The 17,008-nt window shown below is 45.1% G+C and overlaps 1 protein-coding gene across 2 annotated transcripts in view; it reads right to left on the minus strand.

Annotated features, from left to right (window-relative positions):
• CEP85L (centrosomal protein 85 like) overlaps positions 1-14,738 on the minus strand; it is a 200,968-nt gene extending 186,230 nt beyond the window's left edge. Inside the window, exon 1 of one of the 2 annotated variants that reach the window (XM_014597387.3) lies at positions 14,517-14,735. In XM_014597387.3, coding sequence (XP_014452873.2) covers positions 14,517-14,565 — 49 coding nt within the window. In that variant the 5' untranslated portion in view covers positions 14,566-14,735. Of the gene's footprint in view, positions 1-14,516 lie in introns of both variants that reach the window. The other variant, XM_019479562.2, reaches the window with a different exon arrangement.
• Positions 14,739-17,008: the final 2,270 nt, after the last annotated feature.

Below are 17,008 nucleotides of genomic sequence, written 5' to 3' on the forward strand. Positions count from 1 at the left end.
ATTCACAAATTTCTACCAGAAGGCATGCACAAAACCACATAAGTGATGCCAATACCCCACACCAACAAGCTGCTTGAAGTCTCAGTTCAATCTGAAGCAAGATTCAAATCAGGCATTCTCCTGCCTGTTTTTAGTAATAACAACACTAATAATAATCAGGCAACTACAAAAACAAAGCTCTAGCGCAGGAGGGAGACACAGTAATTATGTAAGGCTGAAGCTTTACAAAGGAAATAATGTACAGCGATTCTTAAACCCTATCACCTGGACTATCAATACAGTAATTATATATAACATTCAGTAATATTCAAAGGACTCTGGCTCATTGGTTCACAAAGTTGTCTCCTCTATGTAGGTCAAGAATGAAATCCATCCCCTGCCCATCTTGCAAGCATACTCTGAACACATCTAGCCCAAACCCAGAACACAGAAGAGACAACTAAAGGACAAGATGCCTTGGGGTTAGGGCATTGCCCAAAATGTGGGAGATGAGCATGAATTCCTCTCTGCCTAATCTCGAATAGGTCTTGAACCCACATCCTAGGTGAATGCCCAAACTGCCAGATTAGTGGCTGTTCTGAGGTGGGTCTCTCAATCTCTATTCCGGAACTCTTCCACTCCATTTAATGACACAGAAATACTTACTGGATCAGAAACTTGGGCCTACATCCAGACTAGTGTCCTTACTCTGGGGTTGTTGAGAATTCCGGGCGGGCCTCTTTCAAGCACACCTGTCAAAGCCATTCCACTTTGTAAAGATGTTCACTCTACACAGTTCTACTCTTTACTTTTTTGTACTCTTTACAGAAATAATTAAAGCTTTGAATTCACTTTCATGTAACACTAAATGCCATTTACTTATAAACTTTCACAAATTAAAAGCAGAAGGCAAGATACCATTCTTTATAAGTCCCTTTTACTAGGGGTGCACCGATAGAGACTTTTTGGGCCGATACTGATAGCTGATTTTTAAGGAGCCATATTGGCTGATACCGATCCAATTCCGACATGCAGCCGGGTAGCCTGGAGAGCAGCTCCCAGCTGGTAAGTCTGTTGTGGGGGAAGGGGTAGGGGGAAGGGGTAGGGGGAAGGAAGAGGCATGAGGAGGAGGGGAGCAGATCGAGGCCCCTGCAGTGAGGGAGGGAGTGGGGATGGGGCAGGCACTGCTCAGCTGGGGCAGATCACAAGCAGTTCATCCAGGTGGGGAAGCTCCTGCTGCTGCACACACCCCAGAAAGGCATGGGAGGTGTGTGCCCCCAGATCTGCACACAGAGAGGGAGCGGGCTGCAGCAGTGGCAATACGTAGAGGGTGAACGGGGGTGCACATGCACCCCCTGACTGGCCGCGCTTGCGGCATAGGTGACAGGCAGCAGGGGTAGGCGGGAGCGTCAGTGCCCCCATGTAAGCGCTGGCTGGAAGCCAGACCTCCCCCCACCAGTCAGCACTATGGGGGGAGGGGGGGGAAGGGGAGTGAGGGCTGTAGCTACCCCAAAATTTCACCATAGCCCCTGCCCACCCCAAGTGCAGCGCAGCCCCCCGGAAGAATCCGCACTGCCCCAGAGGCAGCCTGCCATGCCCCACATGCAGATCTGGGAGCACACGCCCTCCATGCCCTGCTGCGGTGCATGCAGTAGCGGGAGCCACCCCTCCCTCCCCACCCGCTGGACAAGCCGCTTACGGCTCCATCCCGTGCCCCACGCTACCTAAGCTGTGCCTGCCTCAGTCCCAGCCCTAGTGCCACTCCCTCCCTCACCGCGGGGGCCTCCATCTGCCCCCCCACCCCTTTCTTTCCCCACCCCTTCCTCCACAACAGACTTACCAGCCAATGCTGCTCTCCAAGCCACCAGGCTGTGCTCCTGGCCACATGCATGCTGCAGCCATGCACAACATAGCAAAAAAAGCTGATTGCTGATACTCTCAATTTTCCCTATGTTGGTGTCGGTCCAATAAGGTACCAATGTATCAGTGCACCTCTACCATTTTTATTACAAAAACCTAACATGGAAAATACATCCAACCAAATTTACAATTTTACTTGTAAAACCCTAATATTACTAATAATATTAGGAAAGTCTAATCTTGTATCTTGTCCAAGTCATGCATAAGGTACAAACCAACAATTAGGGCTGTAGCTGTCAGCCTCAACTGTATATTAGGACATGGGTGGCCAACTTGTGGCACGCATGCCATAAGTAGTATGTATAGCCTATGTTTAAGGATAGGGAGCATGAAACAGCTACAGATTGTCCAGGAAATTAAATATTCTAAATTAATTATCTGCCTTACAGCTTTAAATCATAACAACCTGAGGACAGCATTTTAGAGTGATTGCATTTAATAATATAAACCTAAAGAAGTATACATTCATGTTATAATTTCTTTTAAGATCTGGTGACATAAGTAATCTACTTAAGTCTTAACTCTCTTGTTTTATGTAGTCTTCTCTAGAACCATTTAATGCAATTATTAAACCTTATTGATTAAAACATAATTATATGTACATACCTCTGTAGAAATAATTAAGGCTCTGAAAATTCAAATTCACACACATTAAATGACATCTACTTGTAAAACTTTCACAAGTTAAAAAAATTAAGCTATCAGAGAAGCGAGAAAAGATAAAAGCCCCTGGGTAAAAAAGGGAAATATAAAATATACTGGATTAATTTTGATCTTTACCAAGCATAAACCCAGTACAGACCTTTAAGGCACCTTTATGCAACATCAGGTCAGTAAAATACATAAAGGTTAGTCAAATGCAACTATTTAAACATCTACCTATTAGGCGTGAAATCCTGGCTCCCATTGAAGTCAGTAGGAATTCTGTCATGGACACCAGTAGAGCCAGGATTTCAGTTCAATCACTGGTAAAATGTATATGGATTTTTCTTCCAAATACAACCTTGTCAGCAAAAAGCAAAATTTTGAAGCCTGAACTACAGATGTTTCTAATTACGAGTCCTGTGTGCCAAGCCTGAATGTATTACCTCATGCTGCCATGCTGGCTCACCTCCTGCTCTTCATACTCGCTGCACTCTTCACCCCACTGAAACACAGCAATAATGTTCTTCTCTTCTACTCTGTTCCATCAGATTATTGCAGCTGGGGAGCCTATCATTTAGCTTCCTTTATTATCTCTTTTCATACTATTAACAAAGAAATATATATATACAGTACAAAACAAAAGCTATAAGCTGTCTGAATTTCTGAAATGTAAGTGGCATATTGTATATTAAAAGCCGAATCCTCTAGCAAATAACTCCAAAGACTCCGTATTAGTGTCTTTCCTAGGGTTTCATTTCACTGTTAAGTCAAGACACCATCACAGCCTTGTGCCACTGCCTAAATATCTTCTTTCTTAGCTATTGCAAGGGTTTCGCTCCAAAACCTCCTTTGGCCTAAAACTATACTTCTGTCTCCTTCAAGAGCTAATCTCTGCCTCCTATATGTACAGGATGGAGCTCACAACTCACATCTTCCAGTGAGGCAGTCAACAGACCTTGTTACTTAGAGTGGGAAGCATGCATAAAGCACAAAGGCTGTTCTGCTAAATCTGGAAAAACATAATAAAAAACACTACCACCTTTTCTCTTTGTAACACAGATCAATACCCTTGACTGTAAAGAACAGCCAGGTCAAAACAAAGTAGAGAGATGTGCATTAAATTTGGGTCAACTATATTTCAAAAAAACAAAATCAATAGAAATTCTTCATGAAAAAATTCCAGCATTTTTCAACCAGCTCTATTATTATATTAAGAAAGAAACAAACGGTATTTGAGTAATCCCAGGCCCACTAGACTGACTAGGGAGGAAGTTCCAGTGCCTTTCACAGGAGCTCGAGCTCTAGCAACATGTGAGATGCAACACCTGGGTGTTTTTGAGTGCAAAGGCGATATCTTGGCCTGACTAAAAAGTCAAGAGTTATTATCCCTGCTCCTATCATCTAAAATGGAGCCAGTATTTCACTCATGAGTTTTAACAAAGCACCAGTTTTCTTCATCCTCAACTCCTGCGCAATTAGTACTGAATCCTTTCCACAACATTTATGCAAGTCTAGGAAGCCAGCACAGAGAATTTCAAAAGGAATATGGGGTACATGTGTGAAGAAAGCAGGACTGGAAGGAATTTCCTGGATTCAGTACTCTGCTGTCTCAGGCAAACTGTTTGCTTGCCTCCACTTCCCCTTCTGCCAAATTGTTCTACTCCCCTTATGGTTAGAAACCTGATATTCCCAAGACCTTAATTGCAATTCAAGAACCAAAACACTCAAAAACTGGGTATTAGATTAGAATCTAATGTCAAAGTGGCATTTTTGGGCACAACTTGGTGGGCAAAGAACCATGTCTTTCAATCATATTCACTTAATAAGACTACTTAGCTCTGTAAGCTACAAGCTAACATAAATAAGTACAGGGGAAAACAAGACTACAATATGGACAGCTAACAATTTCAAATGTACCTTAGAGACTAAGTGGTTCAGAGAGAACTTACCCTGCCTTCTGCCTGACTTCAAACTAATATGGTTAACTACACCTCTCTCAAGTTCGTTCACATTAAAACTACATCTTGACCTGGCTTTTCAGTCGTATTAAATGAATGTGCCAACACATTATTTTCAAACACTGAGACAGAGCTCCTGTAATGAATCAACTCTCCTCAAAATTCACTGCTTAATGGCACACTAGAAGCCCTCATGAAGAACTAGACAATGCATTAAGGCTTCCGCTTCCTTCTTAATTTGACTTCATATCTTTCTCATTGCATCCAACCCAAAACACTCCACAATCTACAAAGAGGTAGTACTCTTCACAGCCATCTAATTGATTTTCATACAGGAAACATTTCAACAGGCTTTAATTATGATGACATGGAAGTCCTTGCTTCGCTCACATCACTAGGAGCACTCCATGAATATAAGAAACCTATAATTACAAGATTACAAGTGTTTTCTATATCATTTCTGTTAGATAAAATAATACATATTTAATACCATGCCTTCTAACACTTTTTCCACTTGACTTCCTAGTCTTTAGTTAGGTTACTATCATAGATTTCATAGATTTCTGGGGTCGGAAGGAACCTGGCAGATCATTGGGTTCGACCCCTTGCTCCAGGCTGGAAAGAGCGCTGGAGTCAAGTAACCCCAGCCAGATGCCTATTCAATCTCTTCTTGAACACCTCCAAGGTAGGGGAAAAAAACACCTCCCTTGGAAGCCCACGCCGTATTTTGTCTACCCTAACCGTAAAGAATTTCTTCCTTATGTCTAATCTAAATCTATTCTCCTTCAGTTTGTGGCCATTATTTCTGGTAACCCCAAGCGGTGCCCTGGTAAACAGAGTGCCCCCTATTCCCTGCTGGCCCCCCAGTGAGTTTGTAGACAGCCACAAAATCACCTCTCAGCATTCTCTTGCAGAGGCTGAAGAGATTCAGGTCCCTCAGTCTGTCTTCATACGGTCTTACCTGCAGGCCCTCAACCATACGAGTAACACTCCTCTGGACCCTCTCAAGGTTATCCACATCCCTCTTGAAGTGCGGCGCCCAAAACTGGACGCAATACTTCATCTGCAGCCTCACCAAAGCTACATAGAGGGGAATTATCTCTTCCCTAGACCTGCTCGTGATGCACCTGCTGATGCAAGAAAGAGTGCGGTTAGCTTTGCTTATTACCTCGTCATACTGGTGGCTCGTGTTCATTTTTGCGTCAACCAGGACTCCAAGATCTCTTTCCACTGTTGTGGTACTCAGAATGGTACTTCCCAGTCTATAGGTGTGTTGGAGATTCTCGCCCCAGGAGGAGCACCTTGCATTTATCCTTGTTAAATTGCATCCTATTCTGATCCGCCCCCCTTCCCCAGTCTGTCCAAATCTGCCTGAATTCGCTCCTTGCCCTCTAGTGTGTTAACTGTACCCCATAGTTTAATGTTGTCTGCAAATTTAGACAAGATGCTTTCAACACTTCCATCCAAATCACTGATGAAGATATTAAACAGTACTGGTTCAAGGACAGAGCCTCGAGGGACACCACTGCCCACATCCCTCTAGGAAGAAACCAGGTGCGTCACCTGATGCTGCAATATTACTCACAGAAGCTTCCATCTTTTGATCAGTATTAGTCACAGAATTCTGTATAAAGCTCTCATATGTTAATTCCCAACTATAAAACTGGCCTCTAAAAGTTAGGGATTGCCAGCACATATGGATAGTTTTGCTGCAGTGTAGACATTAAGGAAGCTGCCATCTCTTTTTTTTTAAAGAGTTCTGAAAAGAAGCCTGATACTCTGAAACATACTGGGGGGGGGGGGGAACACAGCTTTCCACACCATCTGGAGAGACCATAATGCCAAAGCAGACCAAAAAAATTAATAAATATATAGAGAGAGAGAGTCTCAGATACCATTCCAGTGTGACACAGATATGTTTCCTTCTTGAACACTGCACATTAAAGTTCCTCTGACAAAATGAAAGTTATGTTTGTTTCAATAACAACAAACCATTTTTTGTTACAGTGTTCATAACAGGAATTATATCAAAAGGTACCAAACAGCACATTAGACTTATGCAGAAGCCTATTAAAAGCTTCCATGCATTATAAATTATTTTAATTTGGAAATTTAAGAACCTCTGTCAATAAAGCTACAGAGCTCTTGCTCTGGTTTGTTGGTTGGAGATGTACAAGAATTTGTGATTAGAGTGACATATGCAGACATTTGAAGAGAAAGAGATTACTGTAATCAAATGCTTCATCTTTTTTTAGCTCTCTACAATCTGCTACTGAATAGTAGGGATGTGCGAAACGGACCGTATTCGATTTGGATTTGGCCCGATTCGAGAGACAGCGATTCGATTCGTCGATTCGGATCACTGTCCTGATTCAATTCGGCCAAATCCAAATCTGAAGATTCGATGCTGATTCGAAGAATCAGCAATTCAGCCATAGACACAACTTTAAATGTTTTTTCTACATGCCTCGAGGTACCAGGCATGGCTCATGAATGCTGAGATGGTGGGGTAGATAGAGCACGGGGAAGCCCCCCGCGTTTTCAGTGGTGGACCCCTGCCAGGCAACTGGCTGTGGGGGGACCCTGGGTGCCCCCCCAGACCCAGGAGGCACCAGTCAGTGAGCTGGGGGGGGGGTCCCCCGCACACCCCGCAGTGTCCTCGGACGTGGGCCAGACGCACTTCTGATCCAATTCTGGGCCCACCACCGAGCACACTGGGGACCGTCCCTGTGGGATGCTCCATCTGCCCCACCATCTCAGCGTTCACGAGCCACCTGGTACCTCAATGTATGTAAAAAAAAAACATTTAAAGCTGTGTCTATGTTCGAATCGACAGGCTGAGAGCCCTGGGGCTCTTTAGCCTGGAAAAGCGCAGGCTCAGGGGTGATCTGATGGCCACCTACAAGTTTATCAGGGGTGACCACCAGTATCGGGGGAAACATTTGTTCACCAGAGCGCCCCAAGGGATGACGAGGTCAAATGGTCACAAACTACTTCAAGATCGTTTCAGGCTGGACATAAGGAAGAATTTCTTTACTGTCTGAGCCCCCAAGGTCTGAAACAGCCTGCCACCGGAGGTGGTTCAAGCGCCTTCATTGAACACCTTCAAGATGAAACTGGATGCTTATCTTGCTGGGATCCTATGACCCCAGCTGACTTCCTACCCTTTGGGAAGGGGGCTGAACTCGATGATCTTCCGAGGTCCCTTCCAGCCCTAATGTCTATGAAATCTATGAATCATCGAATCTCTCCAAACTGATCTGGAGGATTCCAATTTGATTTGGAGAAATTAAAGGGTCTTCTGATTCGATTTGGATTCGGAGATTCGGACTCTGAATCAGGCCAAATCTCCACCAAATCGAATCAGTGACCGAAGCTTCGCGCAGCAGGCTGATTTAAATCAAGTCAATGTAAATAAATTATTTAAAATCATCAAGCCAAAGGCCCAATTTAAATAACTGATTTTTATCCCACTGAATTTTTTTATTTTTTAAAGAAAGGTGTATTTTCATTGATTGATATAACAATTCAAATATGTTGATTTACAACTAAATACAGTTTTTACAGTACATTTGATATGTTTCCTAAGTACACTATACATACGTGTGTGTATGTACATACATACACACACACACACACACACACTTATGTGTGCATAGCTTAACGTATCTGGATTTTTTACAAATCCTACATGATTAAATATGTATTTCTTATTCACTAGATGATTAACTTTTTGCTCGTATTTGTGTCAAGCTGCATTAAGATGGCAACTTGAATTTAATTCAACACACAAAAACAAGCACATCAAATTTATTAAAACTTTCGTATTTTGGATGCAGATTTTTTAATCAAAACATGGTGCATATTTACGACTAATTTATTAAAATTAACTGTTATAGTATTAGAAGCGTGAACTGTGGTTAGTGAATTAAACCAATTACTTCAGGTCACCCTGGGGAAAAATTTCTAAAATGCCTAGGTGAAAGTCACTTGAGCTTAAGTTATTTTTGCCTAATTCTCTTTAAAATAAAACAGTCATTTTTTCACCTGGACTGTTCTGAAAATGTTTACCCCCTTTCAAGTTTTTAGAACACAAAAAATCTCATCCTCCTCCCCCTTTTTATTCCTAGACTGGGAAAGAAAAACAAGTTTTCCTGCTTTTTCAACTCCTAATCCATTTTTCAGCTTTGAATGAACCAGTCCAAATGAAGAAAATATTATTTCTGCACCTGCAGAAGAGGCAACAGATGGTAGAAGCACTTCAACAAACTCTCGCTCCACTGACCTCCACCTTAGTGACCTCGCTGCTGGTGACCTCCACCAATTCAGTGGTGTGACTTTCTTTAAAAGATACTCAGCATGGTGCACGCACTACTGTCACAATATTGCATGTTTTGGGGGGTTATTTCCCAAAACTGCAAAAAACATAAATAAATGTAACAGTTTTTAGTGTAAATTTTTAACACCCAGTATGTTTGCGTCACTTTATGGACACTTTATGAGGGCAGACCATCAACTATAGCAAAGAGGGACACTACAAGAATTAACATGTGGCTTAATTTTTCCAGTGTTAAATCTCAGGCAGGTTGCAAGGCTTCTAAAGAACATGGAAGGCAGAAAGTAGCTCATACTGGAGAAAATGAGTGTCACCTTGTTGTACAGTAACATATCTACCAACAAAGACTTCTTCCAACAGTGGCAGCACATCTACCTGCTCCTCACACTGTCACATACAGAAGGAAAACCCTTGTTAATGCCCTCAAAGGTACAATATGCTCATTAAAATGTTTATTTTGCAGTTCCACCAGTCTTTTTATTGTGACCTGTTAACATTAAATTGTTTACAGCATAAATTCCCATTAATCCATAAAACTTTACATTTAAACCAGTTTGAAATAGTTATGTTTTGTGAAGAGACTTACTGAACTGCCATTCAAAACCAGAATCACAGTTTACTCATTCATTATTTAGAAAGTAAGAGGAAGGGGGGAGGGGGGGTGCATGCGCATGGGTGGGTATTCTAGTGCCTGTTCCTGTAAGTAGAATATTGAATTAAGATCAAGTAATCATTAATTCTGTACAATGGCCTGCTGCTATTCTGTGTACCAGTATAAACCTATAATGCTGTGTCCAGTCTGTCTGGAGTAACATTAACTCACCATTTACTACCCAGCTTCCAAAGATAAATGAGCCTTCTTGCCAGACCCATCACATCTTCCACTAGCTGATCTCCAACTACTGATCAATAAAACTTATTACAGCAATGAAACCGCTGTATTTTTGTGCCACCCCAAACTTCCCCCCCAACAGCCCTCCCCCCCCCCCCCCGGGGCACAATAGGATTTTTTTCCAAGTACTTTTCTCTCTTCACCAAATTAAGCAGCTAAGTTTCATTTGAACTGCTAGATAGGTGTATGAACATCTATTTCATAACTTTTTCAAATCCATAAGGCTCACAATGAGCTACGACTTTATCACAGTAGCTAATTGTTTAATTATGACATCATCAACTCTTTTACATGATAGCTTAGGACAAAGGTTTAAGAAAGAAGACTTAGGCAGTTGAGTTATGAAAAAAATCACATTCCCAACATATCATAAACCACAGTACGTAGAAAACTTCTCATATATGATTTTACTCCCACTTTTATTGGTCACATTAGCCAAGTCTTCCTCAATTTCTATGTAACCCCCTGAACCCAAAAAGTTTGAGAATACCTGGGTATTGGCAATTTTGTTTGGCGAAATGTAGTTTGACCACAAATGGTAGTTTTGTTTGTTTTTTTAAGTAATAGATAACATAAATGATCAGTACAATTTTCTCCCTATACTCATGTATACCATACGGAACGCAGTTGAGGTGAACGACTGTCTGATGGGTATGCAATGAATGAAGAAAATGCTTTAATATATTTCAAGCCATGAATTGTCTACCCAGGGGTCAGCAACCTTTTCATAAGAACAGGCCACCCCCTGTGACCCAGATGTTGCCACAGGGATGCTCTGTAAGCAGAGGCTGCAGTGAGAAGTGGGGCAAGAGACCATCAGCTGGCCAGCGAATAGATAAGCAGAGACTGTACTGTGCAGAGAAAGGAAATTGGTCGGTCATTCTTAAAACATGGTTTAGAACAGTGTTTTTCAACCTGTGGGCTGCAAGAATATATGAAAGGGTTGTGAACAAACTTCAAAAAAGGATCAACAAACTTTAAAAATGGATTCTCCTTTAAAGGAGAAAAATGTGGGAAACACTGGCTTTTCCCTTGCAGGCTAGCAGAGGTATAGCCTGTGAGGGGCTGCTTGCGACCCTCCATGCCCCCCACACCCACCCTCTGCCCTACACACTGGGGATTGGGGCCTGGGGGCAGCAAGTCAGGAGTGAGGGGCACTAGGTCAGGACTGGCCATCGACGTTTACAAATGGGTCCTGGTACAAAAAACATGGAGCATCACTGATTTATAACAGACCTACGTGGGCCAAATTCAGCCTGCGGGCCCCTGGCCTATATAGTTCAGACAGCAGTCTAAAAAGAGCAAGTCCAGAAGTGGGGGAATTCCTGTTGAAACCACCTCCAAGTGTTTCACTAGGTCACAGCATCTGCCGCTCATAAGCATCTTGCTTTATAGAACCAGCATCTTAACCATAATCTATGAGTACCAGCTTTTTTCCCCCCACTGGCCATTAGAATCAAATCTGTTTAGTTCATGCTACCCACCTACACGCAATTTCATTATATTTTGCTTTTTTATTACAACAAGATTATTGTAATCTTATAACTTATCTGTGTAATGAAGTACCAGAGCTAGAGTTTCTTGCTGGGACCCCACACGGGCCTTTTATGTTTGACTTTACTTTGCAACTACTTGTTAGAATCGCTGGCTACTGGAGTGCTCTGACTAAGCACGATTCTAATAAGCATCAGTCTGGATTCTTCTATCTTAGCCTATACCTGTATAAAGGTAATAATTATTAGCCCAATTTGCACAGTCTTTTCATGCCCATAGTTTAATATTTACAGAGAGACTTCAAAATGAATATACATATTTTTTAAAGTATAATTAGATTTTCAAACAATGGCTAAAAGGGTTTAGATTCGTTTTAGCTCAGAAGTAAAATCTGCAATGGGATAAGCATTTGCCATTTCATCCAAGAATATAGATGAACCTAAATTTCTTACTGATCTGTGCACAAAATAATATCTATTTCATTTCAGAACATGCAATTGTACTAATCTGCAAAATGAACACAGTTTTGGAAATTAAAGCAGAAAGAGCAAAGACTTCAAAACATAGCTAAACTTTCAGATGTTTCCAAAACATCGCAGATGCTTACATTATGTCCCACACCAATGTACTCATTACACTGCCTTTCATTTTTTAATTTATGTTTTAGTTAACCATTTTACACACACAGACCAAATTTGTCCTGAGTGCACCTCCACAGGCTACAATTAAGACTTTCAAAGTGATGTAGCCTATTATGTTTTGAAACAACTGAAATTAACTTATTTCACAAAGTATAAGGTACTCACAGGCTAGTTTGCAGGTTCTCACTGCGTACCTAGTTTTATAAGGTTTAAAGAGGTAGGTTACTAGTCATTAATACACTATACTGAAATCCAAAGTGGAATATAAAATAGATATAAAATATGCTTTTAATGACCTATTATGCTTTCACAATAAACTAGGTCTGAAAAGAAGCCCTATTGTGTGTCAACAAGTCAAAATGCAATACTAGCCAGTCAATAATGGTATAATCAACAACTGTTACTCTAAGGCAGTAGCCTGAGACAAAAGTATTGCAATCTTTACCAATTATTTGGCACAAGGTAAATATATAAACATTATTATAGGACAGAGGTCTCCAGCACTGAAAATAATTGCCTCAAATTGTTTGTCAATGGCAGATTATTCTTTGACAACAGATTTCCTTCCACTACCAAGGAAGCCTCAATTTTGTTCTCTGCATCATTAAAGAAATCTGATGCAGGAACAGCAATTGACCTTGGCATTCATCATCTTTTTATCAGAAGGTCAGTACACCTAAGACCCTCCTATCTCTGGCATTCTATATTAGGTATCAAAACACTCAGATACTTTAGCCTCTCATAACAACCAAAACTTTCTTCGTCACCATCTTGGAAATTCTACTGCAGGGATCATATCCTAAAGGTTTTATTTTACCTTCATCGCCTAATTAGCCATACTTCTAGCTAATCCCAAATTAAAGCTCAATCTTTTAACGTGCTGCAGCGGAAGATTTCCTTGACATGCTATATAGCATGAAATTCAAGATGACTTGCTGAACAAAAGTATGGAACACAGTCATCCATTAATGCACTACTGGATAAATAATGATCAATTTAATACAGAAATACTGGAGACCAGTGCTTCTCAAACTATCTGATGTGGCGGACCAGCAATTTTTTTTCCAGTGGGCCAGGGACCCGTCCCCGGTTCAGCCGGTGGCAGCAACTGTGTGTAATAGCGCTACACAAATGCGCGACTGGCTGTTTCTTTCTGTTTCCTCACCTTGCATGATGTGATGTCACCTGGAGTGTTGGACTGTACAAACTGTAGCGCTATGACATATCAGTGTTATGCTTCTGAAAATACATTTCTTTCTTTCCTGGCAGCTCGCTGCGGACCAGCGACCGGTGGCTCACGGACCGGCACTGGTCTGCAGACCACCACTTTGAGAAGCACTGCTGTAGACCACTCAACTGACCTGAAACCAAACGGCTGGCAAAGCGTGAGTGGATCCAAAGCTGACTGAAGTAACTAGACAGACTCCCATTGACTTAAATCAGCTTTGAATTAGGCCTTAAGACAACAAATATACCAACAGGCACACACTACATAATGTCACAAGTCTATTGTTTGTAGGATGTGATTTTAAATTACAGCCAAGATTTCAAAGGTGCCAAATTCCCAATGACTTCACTAATATCTGCATGCTCAGTACTTAAAAAGCCACATCCACAAACACAGCCCCTCCCCTTATCATAGCTGACCCACAGAGACAACTTTTCATATAAAAAGAACGGATAACTAGGAAGATAAAAGAAAAACTCTGCTCCCAGAAATACGCTGGACAATGCACATTCATGTTGTACATAGTTCAGAGAAATTAATAACTCGCTACTATTAGAGAAACAACAGTGTCTTCTTTCACATTACAGTGAGCAACACACTGGACTATTTGTGTAGGTTCAGGCAGCTGCTAGAAACATCTTAGCTGTTCTTGCATCCGCAAGCAAGATCGTGTCAGCTTAAAGCCAAACAATCCTCCCATTAAATACGCCCAGTGATTGCAGGGGCCATTCAATGAGAGACCGGGTTTCACCCTAATGCTGCAATTCCAAAAGGAACCGGACGGAGCACCTACATTTTGGGCATCAGGGAGGACTTTTACCCCACGGTCAGACTGGTCCGGAGACCGTGGGGTTTTTAGTGGGGAGCACGACCCTCTCCCAGGGCTCTCTTGAGCGTATGCTGACGACGTTTCCTCAAGGCAGGACGTCAGCTCCCCTGGTCTACCTGTGGCAGGAGAGGGTGCTGGTCTGTATTGTCAGGGCTGACAGTAATCCAGCAGAGAGCTCAGATGATGGGTTTGGCTCTGTGGATCCTGCTCTGGCAGGGGGCTGGCCCCGATGACCTCTGGAGATCCCCTCCAGCCTCGCTTCCCTGTGGGGCTCCACCATTTAAATAAAACAGCTCAAGGGCCGGGTGCGTCCTGGCAGCGCAGAGCTGGGCCAAGACCGGCCGGAGGGCGGATCATCCTCCTGGAGCCCTAGCGGCCCTGCTCAGCGCCAGGAGTCACAGAGAGGGGCGCCGGCCTGCCAGGGCCCCCCAAAGCCCTCTAGGGTCCAATCCAGCCCCTCCCGGACAAGCGCAATGTAAACGGGGCCTGCCCACACCCGAGACACCCCTGCACTGCTGGGGACAAGGCCACCGGGCTTGCGTGCGGCCCGGTCCCCCGCCCAGCCGCCCGCATCCCCGGCTCCGCCTCGCTCACCGGCCGTGTAGCTGCGCAGGCCGCCGTCGCCCAGGCACCGGCCCCACATGGCGCCGCCGCTGCTGGGGCTACTGGGCCGCCGCCCTCGCCCGGCGTCCGCGCTGCTGCTGCTGCCGCCCCGCCGGGGCCGCGGCCATGGCAGGACAGCGCAACGCAGGGCACGGGCTCCGGCCGCCTCCTCCAGGCGCCGCGGAGACAAAACTTGCAGCCTGCGGCCGCCTCCTCCTCCTGCGGCGGGGCGGGGCGGGGCGGGGACTGGGACGGGGCGGCGCCGGCCCCCTCCTCCCGGCCAGGCCCGCCTCGACGGCGCCGCGGATCCGCGCCCGCCCGCCGTGCGCGTACGTCTGGGAGCCTGTGGTGGACACACGCACACACCGAGCAGCTTGTGGACTACACGCTCACATCTCCACACACACACACTGAGGAGCCGGAGCCTGTGGACTACACACCCACGCACAACACACGTCTAGGAGCCTGTGGACGCCACACACAAAATCACGCACACACAAACCCACGTCAAGGAGCCTGTGGGCTGCGTGGGCGCGCACACACACACACACGCACGCACGCACTCTCTCTGAGAGGTCTGTGGACTCCACCTTCACTCCCTTCCCTGCTCGCCTCCTCCTCCATCTCCTCGTCCTCCCGGGCACCCAGAGCCTGCCCCACAGCATTCACCCAGCTGCTGGCAGACAAAACAAGCCTCGCAGGCTGGCCCCCGCAGGCCTTTGGGAAACGTGGGCCTCGACCCACCAAGCAAAACTGTAAGACCCCTTGGGGATGGGGGCCAGTAGGGGCATATCACTGATTCCTTGGGACAAGCAGAAAACATACCAGGGAGGAGAGTGCGGGTCATAGGTGTATCACAAGGGCATCAGAGGGGGACATGGAGCAGAGCACACTGGACAGTGCCCACTCACCCTCCAACAAGCCCAAGGAGGCAGTGGACACCCCCTAGTGAAACTCTGCCCAGAGACAAGGGACAGGAAAGTGGCCCTGCAATCCTTGGGGGTCTTCCTAGCCAGAGCCTCCTTCCTGGACAGATGCATCATGAGCTTTGCCAGGGCCAGGAGGAGCTTGCCCGGGAGGCCCCAGGGCCGAGGGTGGCCTCACCCCCACCCTTTTTTCATTCCGCACAGCTCTGATCTGGGATGTGGGAGGAGGGAGCTAGTGGGCTGCAGGGTAGGGCAGACCCCAGGGCATGGAGGTGGGAAGGTAAAGGCACAGCAAGGTGTCAGCCCACAACCAGAGTCTCCTCAGGCTGCTGCTACTCCTCCATCTTCTACCACATGCAGCTCCTCCAAAGGAAGGGGTGTTCTGCACACAGAGAGCACATCCAGTGCCTAGTACAAGGCAAAGGGGCCTTCACTGCCATCCAGCTGGACACTAGATTAATTGTAAGTCATACATGTGTAACCCGGGCGGTACTCCCTCTCCAATTGAAGGGATCAAAGCAGATGCACAAGCGCTGTAGGAGGTGTAGGGACTCTCCTCCCCCTATAGAGCAGAGCCAGACCACCACGGGGGACTTAACCATATACTTTTTAATGAGGGAACAATACTGGGGACATAGGCATAATCAGGGGGTATAGCAGACACCACAATGCCCCAAGGGGCAGGATTCAACAAAGGTTAGACACTTACAATCATTGGCAAAAGACAGGGTTAACAAAATACAAAACACAAACAGCAGAGCAAACAATACTGGTTGGGGAAATATAAAAAGGCACAAAATACAAAGAAATATAGGGCCTAGATACATGGAGGCAGAGAAAGGTGGAAAGGCTCCTTTCTACTGGAAAAGAATTTTCTCTTTGTTAGCTCACTCACCCCAAGTCACCAAAGCTAGGATTTGAACTCAGATCTCCCACACAATAGGCAGGAACACTGCCACACAGCCACCAACACTAGTGCTACTTCTAGCTGCTAGGGGTCTTGACCTTCCTGGAGCCCTGGCCTCACATCAAGCTGCCTGGTCTCCGATCGGAGGAGCTGGAAGCTGAGCTGGGAACCTCTCGGGTCACTGCTCAGATCCTCCTGCTGGCCACAGCCTCTCGTAGGGGATCCTGGAGCCCAGCAGGAAGCCTCTCCTGCCAGCCACATGCCATGCTGCTGGGGGTCCAACTGCTGCCTGCAGGTCCTGCTCCTTCAGGCTCTTCTGGGGCAACTGCTTCCACCCCGCTGGCTCAGCTCTTGCCAGCTCCTTGAAGCTCCTTCCTCATAGTCCCTCACTGGTCTCTCTCCGAGTCAGCCGTGCTGCCCCTTTTATCCCCCTCCAGGTGACCCCAGGGGACATGAGGGGTAAATCTCTGGGGCCTGATTGGTGAGGAAAGGGAATCCCAAGTCCTCCAATCATCTTTTGCCCTTTCAAAACCTCTGGGCTAGGTCACTGCCAGCTAGCCCGTCACACATGAAAGCAAAAGGATGACCAACACGGCCCTGGTTTTGCTCCCCAGCTTGAACTGAAAAGACACTTGGTTGCCAAATGAAAT

The sequence above is a fragment of the Alligator mississippiensis genome, chromosome 1 (genome assembly GCF_030867095.1).
Source record: "Alligator mississippiensis isolate rAllMis1 chromosome 1, rAllMis1, whole genome shotgun sequence".
NCBI classification, from domain to species: Eukaryota; Metazoa; Chordata; order Crocodylia; family Alligatoridae; genus Alligator; species Alligator mississippiensis.